General features: G+C 36.5%; 1 protein-coding gene across 3 annotated transcripts; it reads left to right on the plus strand.

The window, feature by feature from the left end:
- The first annotated feature begins 1,284 nt into the window (after positions 1-1,284).
- On the plus strand, positions 1,285-20,164 carry LOC133293646 (uncharacterized). 3 transcript variants are annotated; one of them, XM_061492237.1, is made up of 13 exons: positions 1,285-1,377; positions 2,048-2,168; positions 2,286-2,412; positions 7,246-7,373; positions 7,465-7,534; positions 7,638-7,740; positions 12,374-12,491; positions 12,566-12,647; positions 13,369-13,430; positions 15,367-15,439; positions 15,572-15,652; positions 19,222-19,302; positions 19,820-20,164. In XM_061492237.1, exons 2-13 carry the CDS (start codon positions 2,134-2,136, stop codon positions 20,021-20,023), a joined length of 1,164 nt encoding a protein of 387 aa, XP_061348221.1. In that variant the 5' UTR covers positions 1,285-1,377; positions 2,048-2,133; the 3' UTR covers positions 20,024-20,164. The 3 variants fall into 3 exon arrangements, with proteins under 3 accessions (XP_061348221.1, XP_061348231.1, XP_061348225.1); XM_061492247.1 differs by having other exon boundaries at positions 19,869-20,164; XM_061492241.1 differs by having other exon boundaries at positions 1,301-1,377; positions 2,084-2,168.
- Positions 20,165-20,961: the final 797 nt, after the last annotated feature.

Below are 20,961 nucleotides of genomic sequence, written 5' to 3' on the forward strand. Positions count from 1 at the left end.
CTAATTTTTGGCAGGTTGATGGGTCAAATCGTTAATAAGTCAAAAAATCAAAAACTTAAAAATAAGTATTATTTATGAGTTTTATAATGTTATTTAATTTCATTTCACACTTTAGCTAATTTTTTTCAATCTCAAGCCTAAATGTTAGGGGAGACAATTTTTAACACGACCCCTTGATACGACATGAACACTACACAAAAACTGTGTTTGGGTTGACTTATTTTCAAATTTGTGTCTTGTTTGTGTTGGCAAAAATTGACATGAAAAATTCATGTCGTGTTGCATGTCAACCTATGAACCCGAAATTGACTTATTTTAATCTTCTTACAAGTTATTCGTGTCGTGTCGTAAATAGGTTATTCATATTTATCACGTCATGTTAACTTGCATAATAAGCAACATACTTTGCGATTGACAAGTTATTTGTATCATATCGTGTCATGTCAACTTGCATAATAAACGACATACTTTGAAGTTGCGAGTTATTCGTATTGTGTAGTGTTAACCCGCAAAATAAGCGGGTCATGTTTATGTCGAATATTTTAACTCGGCTTCAAATTCGTGTCGTGCTTGTGTTGAGTGTATTCATTTTTGTGTCATGTCGTGTCATCCTGAATGCCCAAGCTTATGCAAGAAAAAATTTAATATAGTCCAGGACTATTGAATTATTAGGTGCTCCCTCTTACAATGATATTTTTTTCCCAATTTTATCCAATTTTTTCCTCCTATTTATGAGAAGGGACCACCAAAACAATGGGACCCAGGACCACCAAAAACATTCTTTTTAGGGAAATATTACTTTCATTTTACATGAGATAGTTATCTCATGTTCTCTCACTTCAAAAATCGCATTCTCTCTTTTTTTTTTTGCTTTTTAATGGTGGATCCCACTTGGATTCTCTCTATAGCATGAGAGAACTACTCTCATATAACATGAAAGTAATATTTCCCTTCTTTTTATGTAAGTTGTATTCAAATGGGTGACGGTTTGAAAATTTCAACCCAATAATAGGTTAATTGGGCTAACCCGATGGGTGAAATTCATTTTGAGTACTTGTACTTAGATGTATATTAACTTAAACTTTTCATATATCTTAATTTTTTTTCTTAGTGTTAAAAGTGACCATTAGGAATTTTAAAATTTAAGTTAATAGCGGATTAAATTAGCTTATTTTAAAAAATAATAACTAATTATTTTTTGTCAATTTTTAAAAAAAGTAAATAAAAAATTATTTTTTAAAACAAAAGCCGGCAATACCTACCCTGCCCACCTATCTACATGCCTAGCGTAAGCACGCGCAATCAGGGCACACTTGCTTCCATTAGATTGTGAAGAAAAACTCAAGCTTACTAATTTGCGGCCAGATTTGGTGAACGGTAAGATCTTCCACTAGCATCTGTTTCCGTCGTTCATGTAATAATTTTTTTTTTTTTATATGATTCCTTTCTGATGCCTCCCAATTCACATTCTTCGCCACCACAAAAAAAGAAAAGAAAAAAAAAGAAAAAAAGAGAGAGTCTTTTGGTTTAAAATTGGTTTTGCTAACATGAGAATCGTTAACCATACTAGTTCTATCAGATACATGTTGTTTTTTGTTGGACGCTGCTGCCTCCTCTATGTTCTATCATAAGGATTCCTTTTTATTTTTTCTTAATTTCTAACTATTCATAAGTGTTGTTATTCTTTTCGTTGTTTTATTAATTATTAGGGAAAAATGAATGTAATTTTTTAAGGACTTAAAAGTTGTTTCGTTTAAAGTGAGAGAAAGAGATAAATGATGGAGAGAGAATGAAAAAATTAAATAAATAAAGGTATGTGTGAGAGAGTAAAATGACATAACTTGTGTGTCATTTAAGAGAGGACAAATATTGTTCCCTAATTATTATTATATAAAGTGATATTTCCATTGGGTTAACGAAACATTCCTATTTCCTTTCATTTGATGGATGAGTAAATGAGGAAGCAGACTATGGTTTGCTCTAAAGGGATGATGAATTTTTCAGGATTGTCTTATATAAATTTTAATATCATTAAAAATTGTTGCAGATTATTGGTTGGTACTTCATAGTGGAATTTGTGCAGCTTAGGGTTGTTTTCTGCTTATACTCAGAAGGAATAAACACATAGCTGTGATGGTTGCAGATTACTATTTTCCTCCTTGGTTTAGGTGGGTAGCTGGGTTTCTGTGCTTTCTTTTGTTTTATCCTCTCCTTATTCTCTGTTTGTAATATCTATAAGGCATAATGATTTTATCTACATTGTTTTGTTTTTGCTTGGATTTCAGTGTGGCTCCAATGATGGAGTGGACAGATCATCACTATAGGACTCTTGCACGCCTCATTTCAAAACATGCTTGGCTGTACACTGAGATGCTTGCAGCTGAAACAATTGTTTACCAAAAGGGAAATCTGGTAAGTTTGTAAAGATATGTATGCTTGTTATCTGAAAAAAATAAAAAACCTTAGAAGTGACTATGGTGCTTTAATTGATTTTTTTTTTTTCTGTTTCTTTTTTTTTTCACCTTATGTGATTAATTGAGTTCATGATTGCAATTTGTCAAGGACCAATTTTCCTGAAAGCTTAAGCTGTTAGGTAGAGACTTACTGTTAGTAAGCTTCCAGACTAAGGTGTGTTTAAGGAGGAATGTAGAGACTTTAGATCCAGACAGCTTGGTGCTATAAAGCTTAATACATGAATCGAACTTGTGATCTCTGGATCATAGGGCGACGACACCAATCACAATCATTTTGCCAAGGAGTCATGATACATACTGGGTGGAAAATATACTCCTATTCACCCGGTATATGATGGTACTAGTATCTCAAATTCAACAATTAACACAATTGGAGACTAGCTCCTCACACACAAGGAAATCTCAGCAAAACTACAAGTGTCTCAACAGTAATTCTTCAACAAGACAACAGAAACAAGACTCAGGAACCAACTATTTACTACCTGATTACAAGAGTAATCCCAGCCCCTATTAGAATTTCCCAGCAACTTAGAGAACCTTCCTCTGACCCATCACCACTCCTGAATATTCAGAATATGCGTGAGTCCCTCACTTCTCCTAGCTGCCTCATATTTCCTTTTACCCCGAATCTTCCATTCTACTATCTCCCAACCTTTCCTCTCCCTTCATTGCTTGCCATGTAGCCTCCCAAATAACCAACTTCTCATTATTTCCCTTAGTCATCAGTTTGTTATTTGCTCCTACTAAATGGGTCTTAGCTTTTCCCTTGTGCTTACGTCTATAGACCTTTTGAAGCCCATCAATATAGAATGTGGGAGAGCAGGAAGGAAGAAAAGCTTTGGTCGGTTAGTAGTAAGATAAAAACAGAAAATAAGAGAGAGAAGGGGGAGGATTGATTGGGACAGGTGGAAGAGAACCAGACCTCTTGAATTTCGTGAGATATCCTCTCTCTCTCTCTCTCTCTCTCTATCTACTATTTCTTTATAGATCTACCAGTGTTATATTACACTGATATCACTAGCATAACTTATGTGATAATATAGTATTATTCTGCTATTATCATCCAATACTCCAAATTCTATCACTTATGAATGTCTTAATATATTTGACACACCCTTAAATGCAAGTGCTCTTTAGACTTAAAACATGAATAATGCACTTCTTTTTTTTATTAGAAGATTGAAGATGACCACGATTGAACCCCACCACTTGGTCATGGTGTCTTTGATACCATGTCAAGTACTAAATTTTCTAAAAGTTTAAGCTGTTAGGTTGAGGGGGAATGTTGTGAATACTGGGTGTATATATTGTAATTGTTATTGATTTGTTTTTCCTTTATTAGATAGGTTATGATTAATCAGATTATAGGGAGAAATTATTATAGATTTGATTTTGATAGGATACCACCCTTAAACCACCTCTAAAGGTATATTCTAGAAGAAGCTAATTCAGCAAGGCAGTTAGAAGCAAATATGAGTGGAAGGCAATTATGTTAGTGTCACACGTGAGAAGCAACACTGGAATGAAGGGAAAGAATTAGTATAAATAGGGAATAGTAGAAGGATGGAAGTATCTTACACTATTTCCCTTTCTGTTATAGCATTTCCAGTTTATTGTATTTCCCTTTTCTTGTTAAATTGTTACCATTTTCATATTGTAATACAGATATAGATACAGCTATATACAGATCTGTGTTCCTTTTCCATAATCCATTGTGTGTTAGATTTATTTTCTGGTTGGTCTGTATCAATTGGTGTCGGAGCTCTCTGATCCAGGGGGCTTTGAACCACACCATTCAGAAAAAAAAAATGAGAAATCAATTTTATAAAATGAAGATTCCTATATTTTCTGGGGAAGAAGAAGCTTGGGAATGGTTGCTTCAAGTTGAGAGGTACTTCGAGGCAAAGGAATTCCAGATACTGAAAAGCCATTGGAAGCTAGGAAGGCGTTCACCGGTCAAGCTCGAATCTGGTATCGATACTGGTATACATAAGTTAGCTGGTGTATATTTTTAAAAGCATTCTTCAATGAATTCCAACCAGAAATCTGTTTGGTAGATGATGAAGCCGAATCACCTGCAGCAGAAACAGACACGTCTAAGAAGGAGAAGGATGAAGGTGATTGGAAGGAGAATGAGGAGATTCAAGAATCCCTTAGATATGCAGAAAAAGAATCCTTGAAATCAGAGACGAAGATGCAGGAAAAGTCTTTACCGGAGAAGGTGGAAACCTATGGTGGTTCGACAGATAACTATGGGGCATTGAAGGAGACCGGAGAACTTCTACGATGCACAGGCAAGAAAAAATTGCAGAAGCAGACCATGGAAGTAAAAGAGATCGAGGAAATTCATGACGCCATGGATGAGAGAGATGAGGGGAATGTTTCCATGAAGAAGGCACAAGATCCGTTAAAGCTACAAACAATTGAGGAGGTGGAACTCTGATACAACTCACTCAGTACTAGCAAGGGTCAACACAATCAACAAACGAATATTGGTCTGAATATTCAGCTTTTCATTTAATCAGTAAAGGAAATACAACGGAGACAATTTATAGTGACAATTGCAGAAAAACATAAAATGGTTACATAAGCTTCCAAGGAAATAACAAGCAAAAAGATAAAGATAGGCGTGAGGCAGTTGGAGAGGCCTCACTCTCTCCCAAGATTCCACTCCAAGGGTTACAGGTTGCATGCACACAGCACCCTCTATCTCCTCTTAACCATTTCCTCCGTAACCAACTTGGTGGTTCATGCTCACATTCTGTTGCGGGGTATTTTGGTCATCCCCTCCTCTTGGGTCATCAACACTTGAACCAACACTACCAACATTCTCCCTTGGGCCAACTTCAGCAATTGAAGTCCAAGTCCTCCTATTTTTATCCCTCTTGTAAACCTTTATAGGTTGGGCATCATGCCCAAACCCATCAACATGCTTTTCGTCAAATGGTTGAATTTTTAGCAAGTTCATCCTTTATAGAGGCTTTGGTTGGATCAAGGGGTGCCAATGATCATATATATTCCAATTTCATGGATGTGGCAGCAATAGAGGTTGCAACAAAATTTTTGGATATTGGCAGTATTATGACCGGTGTGGCAAGGAAAGCTGAGAAAATTACTACTACTGAGACTCTTGAAAGCTTATTCACAAAACCAAATGAAGGAATGGAAGAGGGGCAATGGGATTCCGGTGGAGGATATATTGCCTCATGCATTAGTTGGCCATTACATTTCAAGCAATGGGACCCCGGAAGATGATCATCACCTTGAGGACAAGGTGATTGTTTTGGGGAGAGTATTGATAGAATACCACCCTTAAACCACCTCTAAAGGTATATTCTAGAAGAAGCTGAGTTAGCAAGGCAGTTAGAAGCAAATATGAGTGGAAGGCAATTCTGTTAGTGTCACATGTGAGAAGCAACACTGGAATGAAGGGAAAGAATTAGTATAAATTGGGAATAGTAGAAGGATGGAAGTATCTTTGGGACTTGGAACTTTGGGCACCTCTTGGGTAATTGGGAGAGTCTAGAGCCTCTATAATTGCTCTAGAATTATCTTACACTATTTCCCTTTCTGTTATAGCATTTCTAGTTCATTGTATTTCCCTTTTCTTGTTAAATTGTCTCTGAGTGGTTACCATTTTCATATTGTAATACAGATATAGATACATCTATATATAGATCTGTGTTCCTTTTCCATAATCCATTGTGTTAGATTTATTTCCTGGTTGGTGTGGATCAGATTTCTCCTTATTGTTTGTGTAGAATTAGCTTTTTAATTAGGAAAGTAATTATTAGCAGTTATTCCTATTAGGCTATATATTATAAATCAATTTACATGATTATATAAGAAATAGTAATTACGTTTTCTCATACTTCAACTGTGTATTTGTGCTAACAAAGGCTATTGTTTTATCTCATTGCAGTGGGCATATGTGTGTGTTGAAATTCAGCTCTATTTAGAGTCATAATTAATTAATGTGATGTTCAGATATGCTTGCTAATTGTCTGCTACTTTTCTATTGTCTTATGAACTCTCTAGTAAGCTAAAATGATTTGTGTTTAGTGCCTGTTTGGATCCTCTCTTTTTTAAGTTAGAAGCTACTTATAAACATAAGCTAAGCCAAACAGATTTTGGAAAAAACTCTTATAATGAAAAGCTCTTTTTTTTATAATGAAGAAAAAAGCTGAAAACTAAAAGCTCCTAGGAGGAGATTTTTTTTAAGCTCTTATCTGTTTTTCTTGAATGGTGTGTTTTTTTTTAAAATGAAGAGTTATTAAGATAGAGAGAGAGATAATTTTCTTGAAATATGTGCTTTTAAGTAACTTTTAAACTAAAATTTTTATGTGATTACCAAACAGCTTTTAGCTTTTTTTTAAGTTTTTTTTTAGCTTTAGCTTATAAGTAGCTTCTAGCTCAAAAAAGAGAGGATCCGAACAGGCTCGTAGTTTTCTTCTCTCCTCTGCATCAGAGGTGTTTAGTATTTATTATTTTTTCTTTTCGTAGGTAGCATTAACTATATTGGTTATTAGTTGGCAAGTTTGTTGTTATAGTATTAAATACTCATCTTGTATAAATATAATAGTTAGAGCTGGATATAATAAGAGAAAAAATACAGTCTTTTGTGTGCTATCTCTCCCTCTTCCTAATTTCTTATTCTAAGATTTCTTTAGTGTGCATAAGAGCACAAAATAATGGGGTGGTATTTAACACCACCATTTCTGGATAAATTGGTTCTGAAAAGCCGTTGATTCTTTTTGTCTGCTATGCTCAGGACAGATTCTTGGCGTATTCTCCAGATCAACATCCTATTGTGCTTCAAATTGGAGGGAGTAATTTAGAAAATTTGGCAAAAGCAACCGAACTTGCTAATGCTTACTGCTATGATGAGATTAACTTCAAGTTCGTTTATTTCTTATCACCTTAAATCTGGAGTTTATTGTTATATTGATCTCTGACAGATCCATTAATTTATTTTTTCACAATGTACCAGCTGTGGATGCCCCAGTCCTAGAGTAGCTGGACATGGATGCTTTGGGGCACGTCTTATGCTTGATCCAAAGGTTAGAAAGTCATCCTTAGTTAAATATGACATGCAAACAGATGGAATATATATTTTCTTCATCAATGTGCATTAATGTAAAAATCTAATGTGTACAAGGAAAGTTTGTTGCTGAGGCTACTTCAGTAATTGCTGCCAATACAAATGTACCAGTTAGTGTCAAATGTCGAATCGGCGTGGATGATCATGATTCTTACAATGAATTGTGTAAGGTTCTTTTTTTAAACCTTTAGTTGTTTCACATTGAAAGGATGTAAAGTTAGGAATTTTTAGAATCGGGTTCAACCCATGGGAGGGAGGTTTGCCCCATTCCAAAATCAAGGCACACACAACAAGCCTTAGCGAGGGTTTATAGTGGTACTTGCAAATGACCTACCACTATTAGCAAAGAATCGCTAGCATGAATCAAACCCAAGACCTTTGAGTCGACGCGGCTTGATCCTTCAATTGAGCCTACCCTCATGGTAGAATAGTATGTCCACCGGATAATAAGATCTATATTAGTATGGCTGCATGGTTTTCCTTTCCACCTGCTATATTTGAAAAGTTTTGGTTACTCAGCTGTGCTCAAAGAATGTCTTGCCTTAACTCGATCTGATTAGGTATGTGGTGGGTTCTTATCATCTCGAAACCCATGGTTTGTGTTACCATTAAGTTGAAAATTGAAATTGCTATGTATTAATTGAAACCAAATAGTGATCTTCTGATATGAGCCATTAATCTTTATTGAAGACACCTTGATCTTTAATATGATATATCATAAGCCTAATTTGAGTAAGAATTGAGGGAGATGTGATTTTTTTAAGTTGACACCTGAAGCTGCCACTGCACAGGTCAGGTTTGGGCAGTCCTTACTCTTTTCGACCTACAGGATGCTACACAGCTCTAAATGTCACCAAATTTTGGGACAACATAACTGACATCCTAAGCTTTAAAATGATGTATGGAACGCCCCATTTGGACATCTGTGGAGGGAGATATGGTCTCCCAAAGTTGGCATAAAAACTGATCATTTTCTTAGAAATTTTGATGGTATTTCCTTTGTTTTATTAACTAATCTCACTTTCCCAAAGTGTGTTCTAATCCTCCAAAATGTACCTAATAGACCTATGGGGCACACAAGGTTCAACATACCTTGGTGCTCTTGCAACCCACAACAAATTTCGATAATTCTTTGATTAATTCACTATGTAATCTAACACTTAATCATTATACCTTTTGATACTCATTTCAATCACATGATTCAATTACATGCATTTATCAATTTGAATAACATCATAACCTAAAATAGGCTTATTGTCCTTCCATCACATACATTCATCATTAATTTACACAAGGTCCTTATACATCAATTACATTAATCCTCCACAAATATAACTACTAGCCAAAATAATAGGAATTACGTATCCACTAGACTTAGCCAAAATATGACATGAACAACAAGAAGGTATGGTATACATCACTCATGCAATACAACATGTTCATGCTCTAAGTCTAGCATATCTAATAAAATCTAAAATGCAAAATGTCATATATCATGGTGCACTCCGAAAAGCTCTCCTCCATATCATCCAGTGGGCCTCTTGCCCAACACACCTGCACCGCTACATCCACCTGAAATATAGCCGTATAACACGAGGTGAAATATACGAATATATCTCAGTAACCCAAAGGTTCTGGAGGATCACTCTGCCCAATGGCTCACTCAGATGTACAATGACAATAATATAACTATAATCAGAACATACACAACAACACGGCCCAATGGCCTACGACATACGGCATATGACATATGGCACTCTCAATCGGGTCCTCATCCAATAATATATCCCTGTGATATAATTCAAGGCTATAATTCCCGAGACATTTCTAGAGTGCTCCTTAACGGATCACAACTCTATGGCCCCAGGCTAACTGGAAATCCCTACGGAGGCCTCTCTAGTCGAAGTCTCCTATGGCATACGGTAACTATCTACTGGCCAGAGATATGGTATAAATTCAAATATATCATCCAACATGGACATACATGATCATGTTATAATCACACTATTGCAACAAACAACTTCCGACCACTACCCCAATGGACATGGTGGAGCACATACGGGGATTAACCCTAGTACCAAGGGATTACCTCTTCGAAGCTCCCGAGCTAGGTAGCTTCTATCACAAGTTTTTCCAAGCTTCAACTTGTACAAGAAATGCCTACAACAAAAGGTCATTTCCATCGTCATTTAGTACCACAATGATAACCCATTTGGTTATCCAAACTATCATGCAAACAAGTGATTCAACACTTACCAATATCCTTTTGGTCAAGGACCAAAGGCAATCCACAAGCTCCAAGCTTTAATCTTCTATGATTTTGTCCGAGGGAGGTAGCCTACAATGATTACATACACATGATCATCAATCAGCTTGTTAAACAAGTCATAATTCAAGACAACACAACACTCTCCCCATATGTTCATAATTCGGCCATTATGGCCATATTACACAATTCATGTTGTTAATTTTATTCAATCACTCCAATGGTTTCCTTAACCATACATAATACCATATCTATCCCACAATTTCAACAATTCATAACTTTGCACAATTTCCTTCCAATTTGCCCTATAAGGCCGTGGGTTAAGCATGAAAGGGGCTAGGGATTTTCCTTGCAATTTCAAGGTTCAAAGCACTCATTTAGGTCCACACTAGTTGATTCAAACACTTACTAGCTCAATTCATCAAGCCAAACATCCAATTGCACAATTTTACCCTAAATCCCTCACAATGGCCGAGTGATCTTTCTCTCAATCCACATGCATTGCACACTAATACAATCTATTTATACATGATTCAAATCAACACAAGTCCAACTACACAATTTTGCACACTCTTGCTCATTTTTTACATAAGTGGCCGAACCTACACCTCTCCATGGCCAAGAGATTTTCAATTGGTTTTCAATCATCCAATAAAAGGGGGCGAACCGGAGCAGTGGTAAAACTGTTTCTTCATGACTGAAAGGTTATGGGTTCGAATCCAGGAAACAACCTCTTTGTAATTATGCAAGGGTAAGGCTGTGTACAAGGATTTCTTCCACCCCGCACTCGCTAGTCGGGTTTAACGGGGAGTGGTTTTTTTTTTTTTTTTTCATTTTTCAATCATCCAATACATCACACATCATGTAATTTACTATTCTTACTAATCCACAACTCAATTTCACCATTTTTCAACAACTCATTTTCTCCAAAATTCAGGCTCATCCATGAAATTTTCATCAAGTTACAAAATTTTCCACAATAAATTTTATGGGTTCAATCACTATAATTCATCATTCTAAGCAACATTTATTTAATACATTATCATTTTGAGGTCTCCAGCTACCCAAACTCACCACACATAGGCTTAGGTTTTCAATTTTATGATCTCAATGAAAATCCAATAATAGGTATGGAAATTTATCACAAATCAATGTCCAAACTCCTATGAATGTTCCCCAAGCAAAACTCGAGCAACAAGCTCAATTGACATCAATTTCATCAAATTTTATATCTCAAAATCTAGAGACTTTCAAGAGGAATGGAGGTGTGGGTTAGGTTCACTGGGTGTTTTACTTAAAATTTCATGTAAAACTTGAGTGGATTTGATGAAGAAATGGAGGAGAAATTTTCTTGCCCTAAATCAAGAGGAAGGCTCGGTTTTTGGAGAGAGAAGAGGGGAGGAAGACAATGAATAGTGGCTGATTGCATAGGTGTCTTAAGTCACTCAAGTGGATGGGTCCCATATGCCACCTCACACAATTCAAATTATTTCAAATCATCCACTTAACCCACTATTCTCCAATTAATTAATAAACTATTCATTAAATCCAAAATTTAACATTCATTAAAGTCCTTTAATTACCCTTGAACAAATGAATCCGGAGTTTCCTGGTAATTCAGTGAAATCATTATTTTAGCGTGATTTGTGCACCGTTGGCATGTTTCCCCAAAATCCATCAAATTTTACCAATAATCATATTTCTTGGTCCTAAGTACCTTTTCCAACATATTTTAAATCCTAGAGCACTAATCTCACTCGGTGTGTTTTTCGGTGCAACTGTATCGCAGTATTTCATCCGTTAACAACACTATTCATCAAATTTTCAGAAATTTGCCTAATCACTCAATTTTTCATTTTGAATCCATTTCCAGTATTATTTTTATCATTTGAGGCCTAATTCTATCATTTTACAGTTTAGGGTTACGTATCTATTGATTTACCGTTTTACCCTTCTTACGTATTTTGACCTAGAACTTAGGATTTTCACTAATCCTACCCCTTAATCCTCATTTTAATTATAAGTATGTATTTCAAATTTATGAGGTGTTATATTCCCCGTAAAGATTCTAAGCCAGAGTAGTACTCAACAAATATCTGGTAAAATAGTAGTGTTTTGTGAACTTGTAACAAGCCAACAAGGTTTTTTTTTTATCAATTCGGTAACGTGCTGTTGTCCAGACCATACACTTGACTTCAGCTGGAGCTTTTTACTTCCAGATCTGTTTTTGTAGAAGAAATCTTTTAAGATTCGTTAAATTACTTTCTGTTTTGGCATTTTGGGTAAGAAGGAAACCCCTATTAGGATCTAAAGGTTGAATGAATTTGTTATTTCGCTTTTTATCTAGTATTCTGTGTTTGATTGCTGTTAATGAGATGGGTAAAAGCCTAATAAATCTCTATTCCAAACTGTTATTGATGTGAATTTAAAGCCATACTTTTTATATTAGGTTATAATTTCTTTAAAATCTTTGTACGTTTGTTGTTGGGGTTACCTATTGATCATTATGTTATGACTTTTATTATGCGCCAGGTGATTTTATTTACAAGGTTTCTTCTCTATCACCTACTAAGCATTTCATAATTCACTCAAGGAAGGCACTACTTAATGGCATTAGCCCAGCTGAAAATCGGAGTATTCCTCCACTGAAGTATGTGCCATGAAATTTGATTTTTATAGTCATTATGTATATAGAACTGGAGATGATCTCACTTTTCAATGCAGATATGAATACTTTTATGGCCTTGTACGCGACTTTCCTAACTTAACATTTACAATTAATGGTGGTATTACTAGCATTGATGAGGTGAGTTGTGTCCAAGTGTTCATTCTATGTCATTGAGTATTCATTATAGAGAAATTTTCTGTTACAAAATGAATTTTCTACACTCTTATGATCATACCAAATATATCACATTATATATAAAATGCACTTTCCCATGAAGAACATTCACTTACATGACATGAGACACTGCACTAGGACACACCAAATTCCAAAAATTGCGGGAGAGCATACTATACTAAGGGCCTGTTTGGATGACCTTTTTAAAAAAAGATATTTTATGCAATGCTTTTTTTAGGACTTTTTTCAAAAGACAGTTATTTTGCATTTGGATGCAGTATTTGAAAAGCAAGTAAAAAGCAGTATTTTGTAGAAGCGAGGAATGTTTTCCTAAAAAAAACAGTATTTTGGCTTCTTTTGTGGCTTTTACATTGTTTATAAGTTGGCATCCAATTCCAGATACATAATAAACTGAGAGGCACACTCTTTTTTTTTGTTGTTGTTGTAAAAGTGTTGCTTCTTAGGCAAAAAAAACCCATCCAAACAGGCCCTTAGGAAATATTGTATTTTCCTTTCTCTCTTGTATTTTCCCCTTCTTTCTGGCTTTTGAGATGGTTTGGTCTAGTCATATGTGTAATCTATATACATGCGTTTTCTAGCATTGAAATTATTTTTCTTATGTAAGGTACATATTGTTCTGATGTGTCTATCTTTTTGCCCACTTTCTTTGAGACTTTGATTGTAGATTAATGCAGCTCGAAAGGCTGGGGCTCATGGTGTTATGGTTGGGCGTGCAGCATACAATAAGTAAGTGTTATACAAAATTTCCATCCTTTTGCCTGTATGAAATCTCAAATGCTTTTAAACATCAGGAGTCTGTTTTTCAATAAATAGGGAACAAGATTTCCTTCAACTCCTCATAAAAAAGGATCATGTGATTTCAGAAAAAAATTGTAGGATGTCTATTAAATCTGATGTTGGACAAGAATTGGAAGTCAATTTTCACCTTAAATAGTTTTCTGGAATTTTGCTTTATTTTTTAGTCTGACTAGATTTATCCTGCATGTTGAAAAACTTGTGATAGCAGAAGTTTTTTGACTTTGAACATATTGCTATAAATTTACATTGGAGTTTAGAAACAAAATGAATAAAAAAATCTTGCTTGATATTTTTCTTTTATGAGAAAATGCAGCTGTACTATTTCTTAGTTATGACTTGCCAACCTGTGGAAAGTATGAATGCTGGGTGAGATCTTGATCTAGATTCTAGACACTTTGTGCATGGTATTTTATGTCACCATTAGTGTTACAAGTGAGAAAAATGATTGGATGTGCACTACATGATCTCAAACTATGTATATAAAGTAATATCATTTTGTGAAAACCTTTTGAGAAATAGACATGTTTTGGGGAGTGGATCTTCTCATGTGTTATTTAATATGGTAATGTCATGTGGGAAGATTCTAACCATACAAGGGTGAACTAGTGGTAATAAGAGAAGAGAAAAAAAAAATAATGAGATAGAAAATTGTAAAATCATCACCGTTTATTTGTTCATCAATGGTTAAGATCCTCTCACATGACGTGGTCATGTTAAATAACACATGAGAGGATTCACTTCTTATATTTTGTATATTTTTTATTGTGGTTGTAAAACAGTCTTTCTCAAATATGCATATTTGTCAAGAACTAACTGTCTAAAGAGCTTACTCTGAAGCGGAGTTCCATGTTAGGCATCCTATATCTAACCTGGCTTTTAACAAAAATGCCCTTTAGGCTTAAGGGGACAAAGCATATGCCTAGCATACCTTAAGATGAGATTTAATTTTTAAAAGAATGAGCAGAGACAAGGATACAACTCTCGACGAGTTAGTTATTGCGGTTCCATTATGATAGGAACCAAAGGAGGATTGGGATATGTTGAGATATATAAAACCATTAATGTAACCTCACCCAAGAGCTTAAGCTTTTGGGCTGAATTAGTTCTTTACATGGAATCAGAGCCTCGTGTCCCGGGTTCGATCCTCGCCGCCCCCCACTTTCTTTCAAGTGGAATTTCTTTGTTCGCACAGGTAGGTGGGCCTGTGCATTGTCCACCCTTCAAGCCCAGTGGGCTCTAGTGTGAGGGGACGTGTTGAGATATATAAAACCATTAATGTAACCTCACCCAAGAGCTTAAGCTGTTGGGTTGAATTGGTTCTTTACAGGATAAAAGAGAACTTATAGAGGAAAATAAAAATGAGATTGATATTATTAGATAATATTCAGCAGCTTTTAGATACACCAGAAGGAAACAAAACTACCAGCAAGTTTACAAGGAAAATAAAACATATGTGGAAGAAAGGAAACAAAGGGTCACTCCCAATATCCAAAAATATCCCAATAATTCCTAAAGATAATCCACCTAGCAGCACCACTTTCCTTTTATACCCGCTGCATAGTCTTCATGTTGCCCATGCTGCATAGCTCCTTTTTACTCACATTTTGTTAGTAATTACCAGATGACACAATACATGAATATTCCTTCCTAATTGTCTTATTGCTGACTCAGCCCAATTGCTTTCCCTAAATTTTCCATTTTTCCTTGAGGGTGGTATCGAATAACATTACCATGTGAAGAACCAATTATCGTAATTTCTAGTGGCATAAATTGTTAAGTTGAAGTCTAGAAATTGTATATCTTCAAAATATTGTTTTCATTGTTGATTGAACTTTCTTAATTTTATTTTTGATAATTTCAACAGCCCTTGGCATATTTTGGGACACGTTGATACTGCAATTTATGGTGCACCAAGCAGTGGTCTTACACGTCGGCAGGTTAGTTACACAATCTCTGGTTTTGAATGGATTAAGGTGCACAAATTCCTGAGTTAACTTTTGGCATGACTTAGGGTATGCCAATTTATGTTTGGATTATTATGATTATTAATTTTTCTCTATTTCATCAAGGTCCTTGAGAAATATCAAGCATATGGGAACTCAGTGTTGCAACAATATGGACTCCGACCAACTGTGCGAGATATTGTGAGGGTGAGAACAGACAAATATAACCCTCATTAGTTGATTTTCAAACTTCTTTTAAAATTACTCTAGTTTGATGAAAATTCCTCTACAGTATCATTTATGTTATAGTTACAGTTGATACGGAATAAAGGCATAAAGCTATATTCTTTTATATATACATGCAATTTGATGCAGTGTAATAGTTATATCCATATTTTTTGTTTTTGTTTTTGATGGGCCTCCAATTCATGTTATCATAGAAAGGAGAGGAGGAATAAGTATAGGTTGGGGCATTAGCTCGGAAGTATAGTTGGGGAGACTGTTATGTAAGGAAAAGGTGGCTCTAATTGAATGGACACTTCGGTCTTGGTATAGAGAAGGGATAAATCATCAGACCTAGAAAAAAGGGATTGGAGATATTGCAATAACTCCTTGACAGTGTTCCGGTGAATGTTAATGTCATTAACCCAAGGATCTAAGGTTTGCTGAATCTGTGTATACAGCCTCATATCCTTCCAAATCAACAGGTATGAAGTAGCCACGTCTATTGGACCATCTTGAGTGAGGTGATTTCCTTACCATTGCCCTTCATATACATCTCAATCACCATCTTCCATTGGGGGTAGTTCGCGCCATTACCATCCATCTCCTTGCTCCCCTGTTCCATTGCGATGGTCATGACCATTCCTCTATGCTCACTGCCCCTAACGATCCATAAACTCTATCATTGTCACATTCAGTTGTCGAATGGAATTCTCCACCACCACTAATCGACCATCAATTCCCCCTGTGCATTTCTCAATCTCTCCCAGCCTCTGCTCTAATTCTTCTACTCATGCCTCCATGTGTGACCTAACCGTTCAGGGTACTCATGGGATTAAGAGCTTTGATACCAATTGATGGTACCCAAAAGAAAATTATATTGATCACTGCAACAAGAACGATGGGGAAAACCCCTTACAAATTCACTTACTCAGTGTAAATCTGATAAGGACCAAACAGTAACCAACACAATTAAGATGAAAATAGGGAATTGTATTGCAAAACAATCAGTAAACCACCAGGTTCAGTATTGTGATTACAGATTCAAAGGAAATAGCAAAGACAAGTTACAGAATGACGCAGCCTAGTCCGGAACTATATTCCAGAAACACAAATTACAGTGAAATAGAAAATAATGCAGAAGGTAAAAGATAATATGGAGCAATTGGAGAGGCTCCACTCTCTCCCAAGATCCCAATTCTCTATTCTGATCCTCGATACCCTTCCCTCTCCTCAGCAATGTCACTTAATCCTCCCCTTCCTTGCGTTGCCTCATTCTGTTGTAACAGAATGGCTGAGTCAGCAGATGAGTCACCATGTGGGCCAGATTTGGTTGGGGCCCAGATTCTCCTTTGCTTGTCTCTCTTATACACGGTGGGCTTGGGCTGGAATTGTTGGGTTGTATCAATACTCCCCCCCAATTCAAGCACCTTGTCCTCAAGGTGGAAGTAAGGAAACTGCTTGTTGATGACATCAAAGGATTCCCACGTATTCTCAAACTCACGCCTAAATTCTGCCACCGTTCCAGTTTGCTTGAGTGTGTATAGTGCTCTGTAAGGATTATCCAGGGCCTCCGGCTGAAACCTGCTCAACAATTCTCGCCGGAAAAATTCCCAATCAGCGTTGGGATTGTTAACCTCCCACCACAAATACCACTGTAAAGCTTCATCCTCCAAGGTCACCATCACCGCAGCGACTTTGTCTTCCTCAGCTATTCCGTTGATAGCGAAATACCTCTCCACCTTATTTATCCACCCGTAAGCGTCATTGCCGTTAAACAGGGGGATTTCCAGTCGCTTGGTCACAGGTGCATTCGGATTAAACCTCCTACCATTCACACCCGTGCCGTTCCTGTGATGGTAAGTGTTCTCTTCGTGAGAATCGCTCCGCCTTCGTCCCGCCATCTCATCTAGCCTACGAATTATTTCGTTGACCCCAGTTTCATTCGCCTCCAACCTTCGAAGCACCTCGCCATGTTGAGCTTCACTCCTGCGCAGCCCCTCTTCCAAAACATCCAAACGGTTCTCCATATTTCTCGTAACCACCATCCCACAGAGCTCCAAGATCGGAGCTCTGATACCATTTGATAAGAACCTTGAGATGCACTACCCCAAAAGCTAGCTCGAAGGATGGGAGTGGCCAAGGCCTTATAAACCCCACATTAGTTGCCCATACAACCAATGTGGGACTCTAAGTTCCATACCTTGCAAATGGGATCGTAACATTCCACCATGCTCCGCAGCCCCGGCGCCCACGCGGGCTGACTTTGCGCTAGTCTTTTACTAGCCCCGGGCGAACACTGCAATGCCGATGTCACCACCCGCGCCGCTCGATTGCAACCGGGAGGCATAGTGGAAGGCTATGATACCAATTTGATAAGGACCAAACAGTAACCAACACAATTAAGATGAAAATAATTGTATTGCAAAACAATCAGTAAACCACCAGGTTCAGTATTGTGATTACAGATTCAAAGCAAATTACACTATAACAAGTGACACTCAATCCTAATTACAATAGACACACCAGTGGGATGGCACTGTTACACGTTCAAATAAGAATCTACTCAATGACTATGGTACCAAATCATAATCAGTGACACTCCATTTTCCAGCTCCCTCAACGAGACACTACACCCTTCTCATTGAGTTCCATCCATACACATCAATTCATTAGCTCTTTGGTGCCCCTCCATTCACCCCATCCTTCCTTATAACTAACTCCACATTTTCCTCCCCACTCACTCTTTTCACCATTCAAAGCTAGCCACGTGTCCGCCCCATTAACAACCTTCATTCCTTCCTTTTCCCTTTTTTCTCCACTACTATCCTTTCTGTTATCGTCACTAGGATGTCCACTGAACTTGGGCTGTTGACCTTGGCCCTGTATTCCTTTTTTTCCACCTCTTACGTTTATACACCAATGCTAATGGCCCATCGTCCTCCAACTCGTGTTATGACGAAGGAGAGGGGGAATAGGGTAGATTAGGGAATCAGCTGGGAAGTGTAGTGGGGGGAGATGGTTATGTAAGGAAAAGGTGGCTCTTACTGTATGGATACTTGGCAGCAGGAACTGGTGCGGAGGGTGCTGGTATAACGGAAGGGAACGCGAATATGAAGGGAATGGAGGTTGGTGTAAGGTGCATATGATCATTTGAGAGTCTGCGGTGGCTGAAGCCATAGAGTAGACATAGCATTTTGCTTCTCTGATGTTTCTTTATTTTCTGCATTTTCTATTATTGTAGGGAGCTAGTCTCTTGTTTCTTTTGTATGTAAAAATCAGATCCTATTAGTCTTCTTGCTATGGTTTAAACCCTTGACTCAATTTAGGGTTCCCCCTTTTATATTGGAATTTAAAAGTCTGGACTTGCACTGGAGGATTATTTTTTTCCCTTTTCCTCCTCCCTTCAATTTGCATGAAGCGAGTTATATATATGTCAATGATATTCAAATTTTTACATCCAATTATAATTTGCTTTTTTTATCTTATGAACATCGTGTTTATTTGAGAGAAATGTAATGTTGATATATGACCGTCATGTTACTTTGCTGCAGCCTTTATTCAGCTTTTTTCATTCTGAGCCTCGGAATGGAATTTGGAAGCGCAAAGCAGATTCTGTTCTCCTAACTTGCACGGTATAGTTACTTTGAAAAACCTAATGATTTGAGTTCTTTGAACAGGATTTCATTTTTATCGCATATGTATTTAGATGTCATCACACAGGATAAACAAACTTCAATCATCAAGCAAATCTTACCTAGTCTTAATTTGCAATTGTTTTCCCTGATTTCTAGAAATTAAAAGATGGAGAGAGATAGAGAGAGGTTATCCCTGGAACTACTTAACTAGTGTGGAGAGTGAGGTTGATGGCCAAAAGAAGTGCATATATTATAATAAATGCATTCTGTCGTCAGTGTCATGGAAATTAGCGATGTACACGTATAAATAGTTATTTACAAGGTACTTATTAATAAGTTATTTGGATTAGCTAGGTCTACTTTGAGCTATGCTGATACCATATTACCGGCTGTAGCTATCTTTTGGTTTAATATTTTCGTCATATCTCACCTTAGTTTACTGTAATAATCATTTTATACTTCAGTTATTGCATTAATTGCTTCGAACACTTAACTGAATTATTGAACCATACAGACAGTTAAATCATTTTTTGAAGAATCCCTTGTTACAATTCCTGACTCAGTCTTGGATTCACCTGTTACGGGACCACGATCTGGCCGTGGAGATCTTTTTGCCAACATAGACAGTTTGTTGCCTCCGCCATACAGAGCAAGAGAAGAGGATGCTACACATGCCCAGGCTCATGTGTACTCTACAAATCCAAGTCTTGAGTTGTAGCTACTTCACTGAAATTCAATTTTTATTCACTGCCAGTTTTTGAAAAATGAAGTGATAGGTCTCATGTAATGTAATGGCAAAACATTAATAATATATAAAAATTTATCAGTTATCTATTGTATGTGATTGACTTTGAAATGTAGTCCATTCGATTTAGAGATTTTAAGTAAAAACTAGGGGATTGCAATTTCTTTGTGGCGATTGCTTTTGCTGTTGATTTTGTTGACATTTGTAATGGGTGTTGTGTGTTAAGCTGAATGTTCGGTGGCTCTTTTTCCTCAATATCAGATAAGCCCAGCCCAACCAAAAATAAAAAATAAAAAATTAACATAATGGAAATGAAAAATGTCAAAGCCAATACAATCTTGGGTTTTATAGTTCTTATGTAATATGAGAAGAGTAATTTTCTTATACATTCTTTGATTTTCGTGTTGATATGAGTTTTACACATGATTTATTTTAATATATGGGTTCTATATGACTTGTGTTTCTACAAAGGTTTCTTACACATTCTTCAATTTTCGTGTTGATAATTTCACACGATTTTTTTTAGGAGAATATGTTTCTCATGTTGTATGAAACAATTTTATCTTATGCAACACAAAAAAAAAAGGTGGGATCCACTAAGGAGAAGAGAGAGAAAAAAAAGTGGATCCCAATTACTTTCTGTGTGTGCACAAGAAAAGATTATTTCATGTAACTTGAGATACATATTTTCCTATTTTTAATATATGGGTTTCATATGACTTGTGTTTCTATTACATAAGAAGATTCTTTCTCATGTAATATGAAAAGCATAAAATCCATCTTCATTTTCTGATCGTCCTAATTTACATTTCATTAGAACTACGCATGCCATTGGACCACTAGGTTCTATTATTATCAATTATTCAACGTGGCAATAGCTTATTGGTCATTTCATGAATAAGATAAGATAT

The sequence above is a fragment of the Gastrolobium bilobum genome, unplaced genomic scaffold (genome assembly GCF_033153095.1).
Source record: "Gastrolobium bilobum isolate Gb01-03AN ecotype WA unplaced genomic scaffold, APGP_CSIRO_Gbil_v1 utg49475, whole genome shotgun sequence".
In the NCBI taxonomy this organism is placed as follows: domain Eukaryota; kingdom Viridiplantae; phylum Streptophyta; class Magnoliopsida; order Fabales; family Fabaceae; genus Gastrolobium; species Gastrolobium bilobum.

Excerpts from the sequence above, each read along its gene's own strand:
- LOC133293646 (XM_061492237.1), top strand. The coding sequence starts at position 2,134 with ATGGTTGCAGATTACTATTTTCCTCCTTGGTTTAG. Across the intron at positions 2,169-2,285 it reads TATTTTCCTCCTTGGTTTAG|TGTGGCTCCAATGATGGAGT; the intron begins GTGGGTAGCTGG and ends CTTGGATTTCAG. Across the intron at positions 12,492-12,565 it reads CGGAGTATTCCTCCACTGAA|ATATGAATACTTTTATGGCC; the intron begins GTATGTGCCATG and ends TTTTCAATGCAG.